Below are 17,951 nucleotides of genomic sequence, written 5' to 3'. Positions count from 1 at the left end.
TCAGATGTTGATCGTTCTCACAGGAAGAATACTTGTTGCTTCTCTGACTTCACATCTAGTGAAACAAACAGGTTGTCAACACTTTGCTTAATTAAAGGATAACAATCAAATTAGTGACCACATTTCAGTTCCAGTGATGTGCCTCTCAAAGTTTCTTATTTTCAGATATGGATTCCTAAACTCAGAGCTGTTTTCTGTCCTTTTCCAGACTTTGTGTTAAAGGATCCTAATTATAACTGTGAACTTGATCCTTCGATCATCACTTGATTGAGACTGCCAGTATCCATGACAACATCTGTCTGACTACACGTGTGACTGGCTAGCTAACGTGCTTAAATGGACACAAAAAAACAGGCGTTCAATTTTTTCTTTTGGTGAGTCGAAGGCATTAATCGTGTCTGTGGAGGAAAGGAAATACACCCATTAATACATCGTCAGGGAAATGTAAAGCTAACAGGCTAGCATCAGTGTTAGCCTGATTTTGAGGCTAATACTGAAGTTAACCTGCTGGAAAAGCTAACATCAGTGTTAGCCTCTCCAAGAGGTTAGCATCAGATTAAACACTTCCAACAGGCTAGCATCAGTGTTAGCCTGTTTTAGAAGCTAATACTGAAGTTAACCTGCTGGAAAAGCTAACATCAGTGTTAGCCTCTCCAAGAGGTTAGCATCAGATTAAACACTTCCAACAGGCTAACAACAGTGTTAGCCTGATTTTGAGGCTAATACTGAAGTTAACCTGCTGGAAAAGCTAACATCAGTGTTAGCCTCTCCAAGAAGTTAGCATTGATTTTAGCTTCTCCAACAGGCTAACACCAGTTTCAGTTAGGATGGTCTTGTAATAGCTACATTCTTATCCTATTATAAGCATTTTTTTCCTAAATGCAGTTAGAAACATATTTTCTGTAATCCTTAATATTATCCTAAACTGAGATCAGATGGGATTTCCGACTTGGAGGGTTTCTGTAATGATGCTCGAGGTTCAAAATGTGGATTTTAAGCTTGCCTTGGAAAAATTGTTACAAAATGTTATTTCCAGAATTGTGAATTTGTCAGATGAAAGGCCTCATTACACAACAGTAACACGACTTATCAGTGACATCTGGGAGGCTCTTTGGTGAAACTGACGTCAGCCTCATAACTAATAAATTACATGTGCAAACTGAGCAAAACAACAAGTATGTAGTCAGCGTATCATTTACTGGACTTTCTCTGTTGGATTCACACAGCTGCAGGTTTAAAGAATATAAGCTTCCTCATCTCTTACCTGTTTCCTTTTTTCACTGACCTTCAGTCTCGTGTTACTTTATCGGGAAGCTTTGGCCTCTTTTCTGAGATTTCACTGGATAAATGTTATTTCTGTCTGTGAGTAAAATTCTGGTCCACGATCGATCTGCAGAACTATTACCAGTGAAAATGCCACGAGTGTCTGTTGACCCACACAGGGTCCGTTAGCTCTTCCTCACAGCGCTCTCTTGTCTTTCCCCTCAGTGGTTGGGTGCTCCCTCCTGCCAGCGAGGCAGCTATGCCTTCTATAAGTCGGTGAGCAGCAAAGCTCAACCCGACGGGCCCGTCCAGGTGTGGAAGCTCGGGGAGTTTTACTTCATCCGCTGTGGACCGGAGGATCCTGTGTGCATCGCAGAGGTGAGATACCTGCTCTCCTTCACAGTAAAGCTGCTGTAACCAGTAGGTTTATATAAATAAGGGCTCACAGAGACATTGTTCCATAGATTCTTTCAGCTCATTGTTTTGGCTTCCTGGCCTAAAACTGTTTTGGGTCACACAAACCACCATCAGGCAGCTGCTTTCAGCAAAAAACTGCAAAAAAATAACACTGTGCAGCAGACGTACACAGTTACAGAGAAGCTGGTGAACATGGAGGAGCATTTAGCAGAATATTTCCCTCAGCAGCTGGTGGAAACCAAAAAGCTGGATGTGTGAACTGAACATCAAATCTTAATTGATCTTTAGAGGGAAATCCAGATGTTGCTGCAACCAAAGAAGATTATTTCCTACCATTTATTAATCACTTAGCCTGTAAAATGTTAAATAATTTGTGAAAATCGCTCATCACAAGTTCCAAAATAACCAACCAACAGTCCAAAACGCAAAGACTCTTTATTTACTGTCTAAATGACAAAGAAGAGCCGCAAATCTTCACATTTTAAAAGCTGGAACCAGCAAATGTTATCAAAATCATTGCCGTCTAATTTTCTTTTGATCAACTAATCTGTTAGTCGGTTAATCGTTTCAGGTCTAGCAGCAAGGACAAGGACAGAAGTAAGTACAGATACATAAAGAGAAATAAAATTAAATATACAACTATACATCAGCATTTAAACTCAAAATTACAAAGCAAACAATACAATAATACTGCAGTGCTGTCTGAAAAGAAGTGACGGGTATTTTGTTTGAGTAATATTATATTTAAATGACACATGTTTTATTACAGTATATATCATGAGGTGAGGTGTTGCAGTAAAGTTTAACATAGTAACTCCCCCGATGAGTCAGATGGTGTTGTGTGAAATTGTTGGATTGTTCCTTTAACCGTTAATGATGAGTAACGCAGTGAAACTACAAACCGAACCCTAACTGGGTCACGTTCCTGCTCACATGCGTTACAGACGACAGTATGTTTTATTGAGTCTACATCCCACGGCAAGGCTATATTTAGTGAATCGAGGTCGCGCGCTGAAACAGAGTTAATGAGATTGCATTGTATTTAGGTTGATAGTATTGTATTGACGGTGATTGATTGATTGATTCTCATGGAGGGATGTGAAGTGCATGTTTTTGGGTTAATGGAGAGAGGAAATAAAAATGTGTCCTCTTTACTGAATTAAATCATTATTAATATGTTTGCGTCTGAATCGGCATCCTGAGCACGACGAGGGGAAATCTTACAGGACCTGAAACATTTCTGTTTCACTTTCAACACGAGTCTAAACCAAACGCTGAAAGCAGATTAAATTCACAGCCTGTGTGGGCGTTACACCTTTCAAATCACTTTAATAAACTAGGAAACTATCTTCTCATGTTTATTTCCAGTGTTAGTTCAAGTCCAACTTAACATTTTACATCCAGCACGAGAGCAAATACACCCAACTTCACATCCTGAATGTGATTTAAACAGGACGCAGAAGCTGCTTTTGAGTAATATTTCTTTCTTTGTCAGCTTCTCCACTTTCAAAAGCCGCAGGGGCTGAACAAGTCGTCTGCTCTGCTTCACATTCAAGAACTCGTCTTCACCTCAAAAAATCAGCTTCAAGCTTATTTCATAAAGTAATGAAAGCAGAAATTAATAGAGGCCATAAAACAGTCAGATTTTGGTCAAAAGCTTGTTTCTCTCAGAGCTTCAGCTCCCAACACCCACCCATCAGTGTGAGTGTGTATTCATCTTGTGCAGTGCATTGTGGGTTTTGTAGGAACAAGGGAACACCACAGCCGGATAGATGTTAGTCTGCGACATGTCGGTGCGTTGCTTATATTGCATCTTCCTTTTTAAAAATTCACACACAGCGATCGTTGCTGCTTTGCTTCTGATCCGAGGCTTTTGTGGGCGAGTTGTTTGTGTTTTGTGCAGACAGGCAGTGGAATATTACTGATGGCACCAGTAGGTTTCTAATAATGTTTATCTTCAGGTAATAAGCGCGAGGGAAGGGATTCGAAAACACGTTTGAAATTGTCAGATCCATCAAAATCCTGGAGCGTAACGATTGCAGTCTGTGTGGGCTCAAGTGAGAGTTTCTCTGTGTGTTTCTTTGCTCCACGTAAGAGCAGATTACAGTATTTGCATAACATTTAAATGGTTTTGGAATAATACAGTTAACGTGCAGCAGTACGTTGTGGTTTACCTGCTGTATGTGGTGCCCAGGTGAGAGTGAAGGTGAGGCAGGTGTTTCAGACTGTTTACTCAGTCAGACTCTGTGTGAATGAATAACACTAAACACAAAACCCTCCTGGAGGAGCGAGTGTCGAAACCTCTCCTGGTGTTTCAGCCAGGAATCACGTCTGACCTCCAAACCGGCTCAATCTGCTGCACTTCACTTCACTTCACTTCACACTCGCGTGATGTCATCTTCACCTCCCGACTCTGCATCAGCCGCCTGCTCCATCAGGACGAGCTTCCTGTTTGCTCCTCTGTCTTTCCTGTTTGTTTCCTGTTTCTCCCCTCAGCTTCCCCACTTCCAGATTTACATCTCAGGCTCTGTTAACATGAGATGACGAAGACTTCTCGAAAATACATTTTTAAATGTCTCAAAATGAGGAAGTGAAAAAAAATTTAGTATAGTTGGTACTGAAACTCTAACAGGGCCACGTGTCGGCCACAGTTTTGATAAGAAATGTTTCCTGTTCCTGTCTGAAGCTCTTTAACTTGAAACAAGATCAAACTAAATATTACGTCCGGCAGCTGGTTTGTTTTCAGCTCTTCTGTGGGGCTGAATCAGATGTTCTCAGTCCACAAACAAACTTTTTAAAGGACTTTAACAAACTCTTAAATAATTTAGAACGCTCTAATCTCCTCTTCTTCTTCTTCTTCTTCTTGTTCCTGTGCAGGTGACCTTACTATGGGAGGACCAGACGCGGCGCCACCTGCTGGCCAGCACCAGACTCTACTTCCTGCCTGAGGACACGCCGAAGGGCCGGACCAGAGAGCACGGAGAGGTGGGTCAAAGGTCACAGGGAGGGAGGCGGACTCCTCCTCCTGCATGGGAGGATCCGTCAGTCATATGTTTACTTTTCCCTTTACTCATACAAACCTGTCTGCAGTACACAACAGTTTATTGTATTCATTATAAATCATTTATAATCATTCCGTACAGCTCACTCTGTCATTTTTGTGATTTTTCTGTGTGTGTGCTTATTTTTGTCTTGACTGGATTTTAATTTGTCCTGAACATCAGCTGATTTTTCATGAACTGGGACAAGTTCTGGATTTTTTTAAGGTGTGTTGACATGGAATGATGATCAGTCTTAGAAACAGATATCTGCATTATGAATGAAGAAACGACACAATAGAATAGAATAGAATAGAATAGTCTTCATTGTCATTGTACAGGAGAGTACAATGAAATTGAGGAAATCAAGGAACAAGATTTTGGTGTCTGTTTGTAGGCCGAGTAGTTTTGACCGATCACTTTGGAGAAGGCTTTGATTTCACACAGACAAACAGCTTGTATGTAGAGCAAATAAGGCACAAGTTTAAGTTAACACTGAGTTTAAGTTAAATGAACAGGTAAAACAATATAACAGAATAAACACTCAACAGTCGAGACAAACAAGATGCAAATAAAAGCAATTCATAATAAATAAATGAGAGGAGTAGAGGACGGAAAGAAGACGACATCACAGAAGAGGAATTACAAAACGAGAGCTTCATTAAATCAGTAAAACGATAACTTCACTTAAAGTCTATAAGAAGGTGATTTAAAGGAAGTTACTGACGTTGTAAATCTGACATTTGTTACAGTTTTCCTTCAGATGCACCGAAAAAAGAACAACACAAAAACAAAACAGCTCTTTGTGAGTCCAGCGAGAGACGAGACAAAATACAAGTGAGAGTAGTTTCTGATTGTAAGTACAGTACAGTAGTCGTCCTTGTGTGATTCCTGTCGACTCGTAATGTGAGTGAACGTCTCTCTAATAGAATCGTCTGAAGGAACATCTATTAATAACCTCGTCACGTCGCTGCCTCCTTTTTTTATCCAAACATGTTTCGAACCTGAAACCTTCAGTCAAAGTCACGACGTGTCTTAACCCGACCTTCCTTTTTTTTGTCTTTTCATCTCCTCCTGATAATCTTATTATTGCGCTCTGCGACTGACAAATACGCTTAACGATCTGTTTAATTAAAAAAGACAGTTTAAACGCAGACAGATCGAGAGCGATTTCACGTGAACAAGAGAGAGAAAACATCAGATGTGGCTGCGAGTGTTTCTGATTATCACAGTTCACATGCAGGCTGCAGCTTCAGCCTTCACATCCAAATCCCCCTCTGGGAACGAGACTAATGTGTTACCCAAATGTAAATCCTATGACTCGACTGAAACCAAATTTTCCACATTTTGAACTTTGATATTCAGCTGCCGCTCTATACAGGGGTTTTAATTTTCCTGCTGGAAAAAATGAGCCTTCTGAAAGCTGATTTTCACAGGAATCAAAGCCCGTTTATCTTGTACTGTAGTGAGTATTTCTGCTACATTATACTTCTACTCAACTACATCTTAAAGACAAATACTTTACTTTTTACTCCACTACTTTGATCCGACAGATTTGGTTTAATCATACAGATTATAATCAACAAATAGATTGACATTAGGATCAAACTTTAGGCAGATACGGCCAATAAAATCTCTTACAGCATGTTATTTTCTGTGAGCTGTTTAATAATCAGAGTTTATTTTAAACATATAATTACATTTTCATTAAAAAGATACTTTGTGTCACAATCAACAGGTCAGAATCTTAAAAAAGTCAGAACATTACAATCTGTGCCGCTGTACTATCGAGGTGTTTGGTGTGAAATATTGTTATATTTGATTTTGCCGCCTGGTTCTTTCATTTATGAAGTGCTTTCATATAGATTTATATCGAGATATGACCTAAAAATATCACAATATGACTCTAACACACACCACACACACACACACACACACACACACACACACACACCGCTCATTAGCCTCACTGACAGCGCTGTGATGAATTAATATTTATCTTTTACCGTCAAACAAAATAAAATCTGTGTAATTTGGTCTTGATGGTCGTTAGAAAAGGTTTTAACTAATGCAGCCTGAGGGAGAACTGAGGATGCTTTTCTTAATTAATCTTACTTTACACCAGCTCTCACTCTTACAGTTGATTTATCAGTAAAAATAAAATTAATCTCTAATCTATTTTGATGATCAATCAGTTCAGACTTGAGTGTCTTTTGGACAAAAGAAGCAATTTGAAGACGTCACGTTGGACTCTGTGAAGCCGTGATGAGCATTTTTCTTATCGTTTTATAGACTGAACAAACAGTCCTGAAAATGACAAGCAAATTAATGGATAATTAAAATAATCAGTGCTTCTTTAAGCCTCTCTTTCACGTATAAGGTGCCAAATAATCACGCAATCATAACCGCTAAAAGACATCTGCTGTCATTTAACAAGTGGAAGAGACGCGGATGTTTCTTACAAAACATGCACTTCACATCCCTCCATGGATGTCTGAAAAGGGACTTTGACGTAAAAGTGACATTTAAAACTGGCGTCACATTTACATAACGAGGCTCTTTAGTGAACAGAATCACACTTAAGAGAGTGACAGACAGAATATTTGAGTTTTAAAGATGTTTATTGGGGAGTCCTTCAGAGCCGCTCTGTGTTGTTAATGAGCTCCCACCTGGCTGCTGCTGCTGGAGGAGGAGGAGGAGGAGGAGGAGGAGGAGGAGGAGGAGGAGGAGGAGGAGGAATGTGAGGAGCTCCCACCTGGCTGCTGCTGCTGGAGGAGGAGGAGGAGGAGGAGGAGGAGGTGCAGGAATGTGAGGAGCTCCCACCTGGCTGCCGCCCAGAGGGGGTGGAGGTTTTATTAGGGGGGGTTGGGCTCTGTCACGTCTGCCGGGAGGACTGAGCAGGATCACAGCTGACAAACTGGAATAGGAGGAGACGTCGTTCACTTTAAACTGCGTAAACAGCAGCTGAGTTTCACGTAAAGGCTAAATCCACCAATTTTATACATTACGTGCGTTTCGTGTCTGATGGAGTTCGACCACACATCTGAAAAACCGTATAAAGCCTGTCGTGTCTCCTGAAGAAGCTGCATAAAGATGTATCACAGATGCATTGAATGGTTTCAGTCCAACATGCGTCTCAGGGTATATTTCATAAACTTCCTCTTTAATTTTTAAGTGTTGCGTCACATGCAGTGTTGGAGGAAGTTTTCACACAAGATACTGAAGTTAAAGGAGCAGAACAGCAACATATATCACTATTAAATACTCCAGCAAGAGTACAAGTCGTGCACTCGAACCTGAGCCTAAATGTAGAAGTATCACAAACAAAATGTACTTAAAGTTAAAGTACTCACGATGCAGAATGTCATTACTACTGTTGTATTGTATGTAAACAGTACTTCAGTGACTGTGTTTACATAGAAATATAATTCAGGTCATAAAGTACAGATGAGACGTCATGAAGCGACGAGTGACGCTTCCAAAGGAGGCAGAACATCAACACGTGTTTACCTCAGAAGTTGGAACACAAATCTTTACTTTAAAGCTGTTTATGAAGAAGTATTCCTCGTGTTTTCTCAGGCACACAGATCATTCTACAGACGCTGTTTACATTTTCTAATAAAACTTTATTTGAGCAGTTTCAGCCTCATCTGTCGGACTCTACTGTGTTCGTCTTCTCCTGTAAATGCCAACAAGACTTGTGTGTTCTTGAATATGAATAAGCAGGTGATGGTTGAACGGGAGGAGCAGAAAGTGCCTCAAAGTGCCTGATGAAAGGCTTTGTGCTTTATACTTTGTCAGAGTCGTAATTAATCTGTTTCTTCCACGAGCTGACAAATGAAAAGATATTCTATTAAGATACGTTTTGATCCAACTGTTAAACAAACCTGTTTTGTGGTTTCAGGATGAGGTTCTGGCGGTGTCCAGGAAGATGGTGGTGCGGGTGGAGGACCTGGTGCAGTGGTCGTGTGGGCAGCCGGCTGGTTGGAGCAGCTGCCTGAAGGTGGCGCCCTGCGGGACCAACGGCCTCCACAAACCTCCACAGATCAGCGACGGTATCGGCATCAAGAGCAGCGAGCCGCTCAAAGACAAACCTGACAGTAAGAAACACTGAAGACAGACGAGCGGATGTTTGACGGGTCTGATTTACTGCAGCAGGACGTTTGTCTCACGTGTCTCGTGTCTTTTCCTCTCAGACGACCTGGTTGAGCGTCAGAGCATCAAAGTGCTCAGCTACCCGCAGTACTGCCGCTTTCGCTCCTTGCAGAGACGCATCCAGGATGGAGCGAGGGGGCCGGTGCTGCAGGACCCCCACCTGCTGGCTCTGGGCGCCATCAAGGCTCTGCCCTCCACCCGCCTGATGTACTGCAGGGACACCTTCAACCACCCGACGCTGGAGGGCAGCGCCAGCTTCTCCTGGCAGTTCAGTGAGTGTGACAGTGACCTTCAGGGTTATTGAGGCAGATACCTGATGATCACTTCTCTTTATATCTTTTTGGGGAAAGATTTTGCATCTTCTTGAAGTGAAGACGATTGAATCTTGTGTTTTCTTGTCCAGGATGTCCGTCTCTCAGTCTTCGAGGGCGACCTCGCAAGAGGAGAGGCCGGGACGGCAAAGACTCCCCGACCTCCAGCCAATCAGAGTCCTGGATCGAGAAGATGAAGGTTTGTTCTTCATTCAAACCATTCATATTTGAATCTCTGTATTAAACCCTGTAAAAACAACCAGAGATGCTTCACGTTGAAAACATGTTTATGTGATGTAAATATCACAAACTGCTGCATCTTCTGTGTTTATTTAAGTGCTCATGAAACGGTTATTTGAAGCCTCTGTGGAAGTGGAAAATCTCCTCCTGGAGGTCCTGGAACAACACAACAACACAATGACATCCTCAAAATGACCGCTGAGTTTAATCCAAACTGCTGACTTACATTTCAAGCTTCATTAGAGTTATTGTTTCAGGGCAGGGTAGTTCCCAGTATATTTATGTTTCTGTTAACTGGTTCAACTGATTTTTCTTTTATCTGAAACCATATGCCTCTGTGTGTGTTCCTGTTTAAATCTTGGACGTGTTTCCTCTCAGGAGAATGTGATGGGCAGCGTGGAGGTCGGCTGTGAGGGCAGCTGGCTCCCTCACCCTGAAGAGCAGCTGTTCCTGGATCAGCTCTTCGCCTTCATGGAGCGACAGGGCTCGCCAATCCACAAAGTCCCAAACCTCGGCTTCAAGAAGAGTGAGTCTCTTCTTTCTCCGTCTTTCTTGCCCTCTTTCTTTCAAAGGTGAATGTGTGAGTGTTTAAACATTTAATGAATGACAGAAGGTCACAGGTTCGATTCATTCCCATCATGCACTCTGCAGGGGTCGTAGGACGTTGACCACGGATTTAGCCAGAAGCAGAGTCACGCGTTTCACTGAACCAGAATTGCGCCACTGAGATTAAAAATGTTTTTCTAGCGGCAGAAACAACAGAACGTTCCCGACAGACAACCTAAAACAGATGACGAAGAGTTTTGCTTCATCAGCCCTCAAACACACAGTCTTAAAACTCAATAAAACTGATCATGCTGTGACAATGTATACCACAAGATACTGACTCAAGTAATATTGTGAAATCCAAAACGATTTCAACATTTTATACGATCAGTCCTGCTATCAACAGCTTTTTAAAGCAGCTGTCAGGATACGGACGGCTGCAGCTGAAAACTCCTGCTCGACTGGTTTCATGATCGCACTTTTGTTTTTTTCTGTGTGTTCAGGGCTTTAAATCTTATCTCTGCTGCCGTACGCTGTTTCACAACTTACCAACCACATGAACAAAATGTAACTTCATGAAGAAGATGGTTAATTGCCGAGTCTCGTCTCCAAATGCTCCAATATTGACGCTTCGGGATGACAGCTTGGGTCCGATGCCATAACTGATTTATTGTTTTTGTTTGTTTTTTTCTTCCCTCTTGAGGACAGTTATATAAGTAGTAAACACAACAGTGACTTATTATCAGATTGACATGTATAACAGCACATCCAGTACGTACTTCTATCTGCTTTTAATTTATATAAATCAAATTGTAAGCATGTTTTTATGACTTCAGCAACAAGTAGTGAGAAGAAAATTGACCAAAAGTGAGCATCACAGTTAATACCCGAGTACACGTCTTTAAGTATCTGATATTAGATATACTGGATTTTAATAACACACATACGATAATACCGAACATAATCCAGCGCCTCCTAAATTATTTCCATTTCTTTCTGTTCTTGTTTTGTCTTATTAATGGCATTAATGCACGTTATCATAGTTGCCACCAGCTATTAAACAGAGACAGGAAATAAAAGAATGTGCAGCAGCTCGTTCAGTTCAGAAAACTTTATTTATCCCATACGGGCAATTCAGTTTACAGCTCGCCACTTCCACAGTTTTTAGCTACTACTGCTGCACAAAATCATGTCAGGGGAGACAGATTGATAGAGTCATATATTGATTATCATGTTGATGAAGGTTCTCCGTCATCCAGGTCATGGCACTTGTTAACTCCCCCACACACCACCCAGATTCAAACCAACAGCCAACTGCCTTTATCCGACCACTCCGTTGCTTCTTGTCTGACCCGTTCGGCAGAAAAGTTGCATTGAACACACCGCTTCGACGTGCTGCCAGCTCCACAGTAGCGCGTACGTTCTTGCACGAGTTGCAATAAGCGGGTGGCGCTAGTGTTTGTGTATAAAAAAGATGCTTGACGAGAGCTTTATGCACACAACTGTCTTTACTTTCGATCAGAATGAAACTTAACTGTTTCAGACAAAAACGGAACGGACATAGCAGCTAGTCTCGTGCCAGTAACGTCACTCCAAAACAGGAAAACGGGGAAAGATGGAAGGGAGTGCATAGAAAAACCACCCCTCCCACACACCGCGCTGATTCGCTAGCACACCACCAATCAGAATGGTTGTGTGTTAGCTGTATGACCAATCAGAGAATCCACAGGCTCAGACGGCCGACAGCCAAGCTCCTCAGACTTCGCATGTTGAATCGGAGCAGAAAACGTCCGCGCGGCTCCGAAAGCTTCCAACGCAGCTGAACACACCGAACAGATTTGTTCCCGACATCGTCCGAGTCTCCCCTAAAGCTTCAGACGTCCAGCGGTTGGGCCGGTGTGTTCCTGCCTGTGGTGCTGTGTCGAAGGCGATTGGATGCGTTTCAGTTTCTTGAAGACGTTTCACCGCTCGTCCACGAGGTTTCTTCAGTTAGAACTATCTGGAGGGGAGTTGTAGTCTTTAAACTCTGTGTGGGAGTGTCCTTACAGAGTCGTTAAGGACACGTGTGGGTCGTTAGTCAAACTGGCCTTCATGTGGGATGGTAAGGCCAGGTGAGTCCAGGTGTGAATGGCTGTGTCTCATTCCTTTGAGGACAACAATGTAAACATCTTGGCCAGAGAAGACGAATGTTTGAAAGAGAATTGAAGGAATCCAGAACGATCGTCTTTGAACAGAGGACATTACTTATCATCCACCTACAACGCTGAACTGAGTTCCCTCCCAAGACAGCTTAACAACCATTCACACCTGGGCTCACCTTTCACACATGAAAGCCGGTTTGACTAACAAACCACACGTGTCCCTAAAGACCCTGTAAGGACACTCCCACACAGAGTTTAAAAGCCGGCGACTCCCCTCCAGTTAGTCAGGACTGAAGAAGCCTTTTGATCGAGAGGTGAAACGTCTTCAAGAAACTGAAACACGTCCACTTAGATATATCGATTATCTGAATCTAATTAATAAATTAATTTTGACTTTGGCTCTGATGCAGCTTGTAACTTACAAAGTAACCTTTTAACTAAAGTTATCGAATGAATGTGCTGTCAGAAGTACAATAATTGACTTCAAAATGTAGTGAAATGGAAATTTAAAGTAGCAGAAAATGGAAATACTCAAATACAATTTCAACATATTTGTATTTTACTTAATTACGGTACTTAAATGTGCTAAGTTACATTCAGATTCTGCAAAATGACACCAAAGATTTACATTTCTAAAAAAACAAAACAATGTAAAGCCGGCCTGAAGTTTAACATCAACTGAAGTGTAACTGTTGATTATTTGATATTTAAGGAAACTTCTTCATCTCGATTGGATTGTGAGTTGTGAGTTGTAGAGGAGCAGAGTAACAGCTGAAGAAGGTTGGAGGTGTGACTGACATCAGATGAAATCATTTAAAATGTTCTGGTCTTGTTTTCATAATAAAAGCAGCGGTTGAAGTCACTTTGTAGAGCTGAAATATTTAAACACAGGACGTTTGTTTCATTTTGATAAGCAGCAGAGAGTAAAACCATCATCGACACATCAGGTACTTTGTGGATTCGTTTTGTTTTATCAGAACACATTTGTTGAGTCAAACTGAACTTTTAATTTCATTATTACCACCTGATTTCCGTGTTTATCTGCTCCGTGTTTGATATTTGCATGTTTCGTCTGTTTCCACTTGTCGTTGCTGGCTGCTACGCTCAGTTTCAACATGTCTGTCTTCTGTTTCCTCAGTTGACCTCTTCCTCATGTACTCTGTGGTGAAACGACTCGGAGGATATAAAAAGGTGAGTCACTGCAAGTTGGTTCAGTAAATCATTTAATCCAGGAAGTCTGTAGACTTAGAACATCACTCAAAATGTCTCGAATTGAATTTTTTTTATAAATATTAGGGCCTTGAAAGTCTTTAAAGCATCAAACATTTGAATTCTTTACTATAATTAATACTTTATTTTCCTTTACAATATCATTTTTGTTATCTTCTGTCACAGGCCGGGAACTGGTAGATTGATAAAACAGAGGACCAAAGGAAAAAAAAAAATATGAAAGCACACATTTGTCAGAGAAATATGCATTGTTACACACAAGTACACATTGTTCCTAACACACAATTGTTTCAACTGATTCATACTTTTCATCGAGTCACTTCCTTTTTGAACAAAGTCACAAAGATCATTGAGCAAGTGAGTTATCAGTGGCAGCCACACACTAATGAAGCTGCTCTCATTTCCTTTAATTTCCCTTCCATGGAAAGTGCTGTGAAGATCTCTCTATCACCAGATCCGGTTAAGTGATCAACATTTATTTAAATGTTTTAGATCCATGAAAGTCTCTGGATGGCAGCTGTAGTAAAGACTGTAGTTAAGACGGTCATAGAAACAAAGTAAGTTCCAGTTAATGCTTTTCAGGATCTGCTGGGGTCAATTTCAATTAGTGTTTGAGGTGTTTGTGTCGTCTGTGTTGTAAATATTATCCAATATTTCAGCCTAATGCCGTCTTTTTACTGTATACTTACATACTACATATAATACTACTTACTTTTTGGATTTCTCCAAAAAATTTGTCTTAATTTTGGTTAAATATCATCTTCAAAAAAAACGTCTAAATATTGTTAAAGTTAAGTGTCTGATACCTGAACACATCCTGTTGACCTCGATTGATTTTTTTTGTCTGTCTAAACAAACTAAATAATCAACCTCTCTTTGTTTTCATAGCTCAATAAACTGAATAAACAAACTGACCTTAAAGGGCAACACAGTTTATACTGTTTCACTTTGTTTATGTGGCGGACCCTGCCACCTTTCTAGATTCAAACATTTACCTCTGAGAAGATTTTAATTTCTTATAAAAATGCATGTTTAAGCATTAAGATACAACAAGCAGCCAGTTAGCTTAGCATAAAGACTGGAAACAGAGGGAAACTGCTAGCCTGCCCTGGTTAAACAGCTTTTTGTCGTTTTTACACTCAGTTTGTGTTTCTTTGTGATCTTTTGAGGTGCATTTTGTTACCTTTGCACAGAGCTAGGCTAACTGTTTGCCCCTGTTTCCAGTATTTATGCTAAGCTAACTGTATGCTAACTGTAGCTTTTAGATTTACTCCCCAGACATTTGTCTCCATGCCACCAACAAATGAACATTTCTCAGAAAGTTGAACAACTCGTTTGACTACAATGTTTGTTGGCATCTGCTGAGGGAACGACTCTGTTATAATAAATCAAAACTGTAAACGTTGAAAATAAAACAAACACTTAATGATACATTTAAATATCTGAAGGAGTTGAAGGATTCATTTAAGAGAATTTGATGACTTCAGAAAAATATTTAAATATTTTAATTTAGTGTCACGTTCGCCCGTATAAACGTATATTTGTCTCCTCAGAATGTAACAGTAGAGTTCTGCCTGGATAATCAGTCATTCCTCAGCTGTTTACAGTAAATAAACACACAACAAAAGCAGCTTTACAATAAGTAAAAAACAAGGCGGTTCAGTTTCAGCTCAGAGCCGCTCTGCTGACAACAAAAGGCCCGTTCAGCTCCGCTTCAGCCGCTGCACTGAACTGAGCCTTTCACTGAACAATGCTGTATTATCCAACAGAGCTACACCCCTGATGACACACTGTATGATGTATAGAAACACACACACACACACACGATCTGAACACATGTAGTTTATAGAGCCGACGGTGAAGCAGAGGAGAGGTGCTGCTCGGCTGCGGTGAGACGTTATTAAAGGGCGATGACAAAAAAAATATCTGATAGAACAACTTTTATCTTTTTCAAATCGTGGAATGCTGTTAGCTGCAACGCGACCCACATTTCTGTCTTTTCCTGCCTCGAGGGTCGACTGTTTCTCTGCCTCGACTCGACTCTTTACTCCCCCTGACGACCTCCTCGTCCTCCTGTCACACAGTCACACCTACCTCAACGTCAAACACCTGCGACTCGTACTCTGGAGCTAATGGCGGAGGTTCTGTCACCGTTTCTGTTGTCTTGTGTTTTTATTTTTGCAGGTGTTATTGTAGAGATGCAGGATATGGATACGATAACGAAAAAGACCTGCCTCTCATGGCCGATACTGATAAAATAACAAATAATAGAAAAGTTTTTATGCCTTTTCATGCACACCTGAGTGTAAGAAAGGCTCAGATGTGGCGAGCAAAGGTGGTTTATTTGATATTCCATAGCTGTGATAAGATTTTTCCCGCTGTGTTGATTTCTTTTTGTTAAAAATCAGTTCACTCCAGTGACGTCATGTGTGGCTCATGTCTACGTTGCGTGGCTCTACAGAGCTGCAGCCGTTTGACGTTACGAGCTCGACAACCGTGTGTTTGTTCTTCTTCTCTGTTTTCATTGGCTGCTCACAAAAACAACCTTTTAAATGTGCATTCAACCACCTACTATGTGAAGATGCTGCACTTGTTAAGCAAACAAAAGCAATTTGGCTTCCTGCTATAATTTCTTTATCGTCTTGTTTTGTGTGTATTTTACCGCGTTTGGTTGTGTTTTACTTAATAACTTAAATGTTTTACTGTGCGTTACATTTTGTTGTTGCTATAATACAAGCCAGTCCCTGGGAACACACAGCAAGGGAGCACACACTCAGAATAATGTCCAGATATACTACGAGTGATGTCGCAGAGCGAGGAAGGGATCAGGTGTTTTATAGCGACCCTTGTTTCTGTCGTCTCACGTCTTCAGAAAGCATTTATGGCCAAAACTCTTAATTTACTATCAAAATAACAAAGAAAATGCTGCACATCCTCACATTTAAGAAGCTCGAACCAACAAATGTTTGATAATTTAGCTTGAAAAATAAGTCATCTCTAATATTTATTCCTGACTGACATAATTTTTCTTCGGTTTTAACGTTTTAGCAAGAATAATAACATTTATGAATTGAAGACGGGGATTTTTGGTCAGTTTTGTACATGAGTATCTCGTCTGACTCCTCACTGGGGAGGAAACTGAAACATGAAGGGTGTCGGTGTTGAATTTAATCAGTGAAAATAGGTCGGAGGTGGACCAATGACACGTTGTCCAGCCTGTTAGCTGAGGCACGGAGCAGATTACGGCGTCTTCACTGATAAAAATGATCTCATGTTTGATTTTACTCTCGTTGTCGGGCCGAGTAGCAAACAACTCTGTGCTTCCAGTTCTGTGGGAATCTAAACTAACCTGATTAGCTCTCACCTGGTTGGCAGTCGCATAGTGTCAGAGTTCGTTTGCATGAAGTTGAGCTTCTCTAATTTTTCCTGTAGTGTTGCTGGGAATCTTTTTTATAAATCTCTGTAAACGGGACCTGGTGTTGCAGCCCAGCGCCACCTGCTGAGCTCCAGACAGCTCGTCACTGTCACAGAAAGGAAACTACATCCTACAAAGTCATCAAACAGACTGTCAGTGGATGTTAGGACTCCCTCCACGTGCTACAAGTAAAAGCCACAGCCTGTGAAATATTCTGTATTACACATTGAATATTTCATGTTTCTTTCCACGTTTGGATGGTAGAAAATGTGACCGTCCGTCTCAGCACACGTTTTTCTTCATCTGCAGGATTTCAGGAGTTTAAAGCTGATCATCTTCATATTTGTGCGTGTGTATGTGTGTGTGTGTGTGTGTTAATCGCAGGTGACATTGAACCGTCTCTGGAAAGTGGTTTATAACGAGCTGGGAGGATGCCCCGGCAGCACCAGCGCCGCCACCTGCACCCGGAGACACTACGAGAGGTCCGACAGAGACACTGAACCTCCCCAAATCCTCAAAATATAGAAACGATCCCGGCTGAAAACAAGCTAACTACGGATTCATGTGTTCCTCAGGCTGATGCTTCCTTATGAAGAGCACCTCAGAGCAGGAGGAGGAGGAGGAGGAGGAGGAGGAGGAGACGAATTCAAAATCCCAGAAACCCCGACCCTGCCTCCCAAACCCAGAGGGATCAGAGGAAGGAAGCCGCTCCCAAGAGGCAGAAGACCAGGACCCAAAGCCAAGGACAAGAAGATGGCAACCGCTGCTGCTGCTGCTCGAACTGTAAGTGACGGGAAACAGTGAACACACTGAAACAAACATCTGATGTCAAAGGATTATATACTATTATACTATTATTGTTATATTAACCATTAGACCATTAACCAAGACTATATAATCATTAATAATAGCATCACAGGAGTCACATCTGATCTTCTTCCCTCCGAACAGATCGTGAACCCGAACGGCACCGTGGTGGTGAAGAGAGGACGGGGCCGGCCGCCAGGAACCCGCAACAAGGCCACGCTGATCGCTCAGGCGAAGCTGCTGGCTCAGCAGCAGGCCAAAGCCAAAGCAGCAGCATCAGATGCTCAGCCGACGCTGCAGAGTCCGCTGCTTCCAGCCAGAGCTGCAGGAGCACCGACGCCCAGCAGCACACACAGGGTAACACCTCCGACCGCACCGCACTGCAGAT

The 17,951-nt window shown here is 41.6% G+C and overlaps 1 protein-coding gene across 1 annotated transcript in view; it reads left to right on the top strand.

Annotated features, from left to right (window-relative positions):
• The window catches only part of LOC115594221 (AT-rich interactive domain-containing protein 5B), a 37,769-nt gene that overhangs the window by 13,941 nt on the left and 5,877 nt on the right, over positions 1-17,951 (top strand). The window contains exons 2-11 of the mRNA XM_030438129.1: positions 1,489-1,641; positions 4,558-4,665; positions 8,623-8,818; positions 8,915-9,145; positions 9,277-9,383; positions 9,803-9,950; positions 13,250-13,302; positions 17,141-17,238; positions 17,332-17,539; positions 17,708-17,920. Coding sequence (XP_030293989.1) covers positions 1,489-1,641; positions 4,558-4,665; positions 8,623-8,818; positions 8,915-9,145; positions 9,277-9,383; positions 9,803-9,950; positions 13,250-13,302; positions 17,141-17,238; positions 17,332-17,539; positions 17,708-17,920 — 1,515 coding nt within the window. The remainder of the gene's footprint in view (positions 1-1,488; positions 1,642-4,557; positions 4,666-8,622; positions 8,819-8,914; positions 9,146-9,276; positions 9,384-9,802; positions 9,951-13,249; positions 13,303-17,140; positions 17,239-17,331; positions 17,540-17,707; positions 17,921-17,951) is intronic.

This window comes from Sparus aurata, chromosome 13 (assembly GCF_900880675.1).
Source record: "Sparus aurata chromosome 13, fSpaAur1.1, whole genome shotgun sequence".
Classification (NCBI taxonomy): domain Eukaryota; kingdom Metazoa; phylum Chordata; class Actinopteri; order Spariformes; family Sparidae; genus Sparus; species Sparus aurata.
This window is presented reverse-complemented; position numbering and strand designations above follow the sequence as displayed.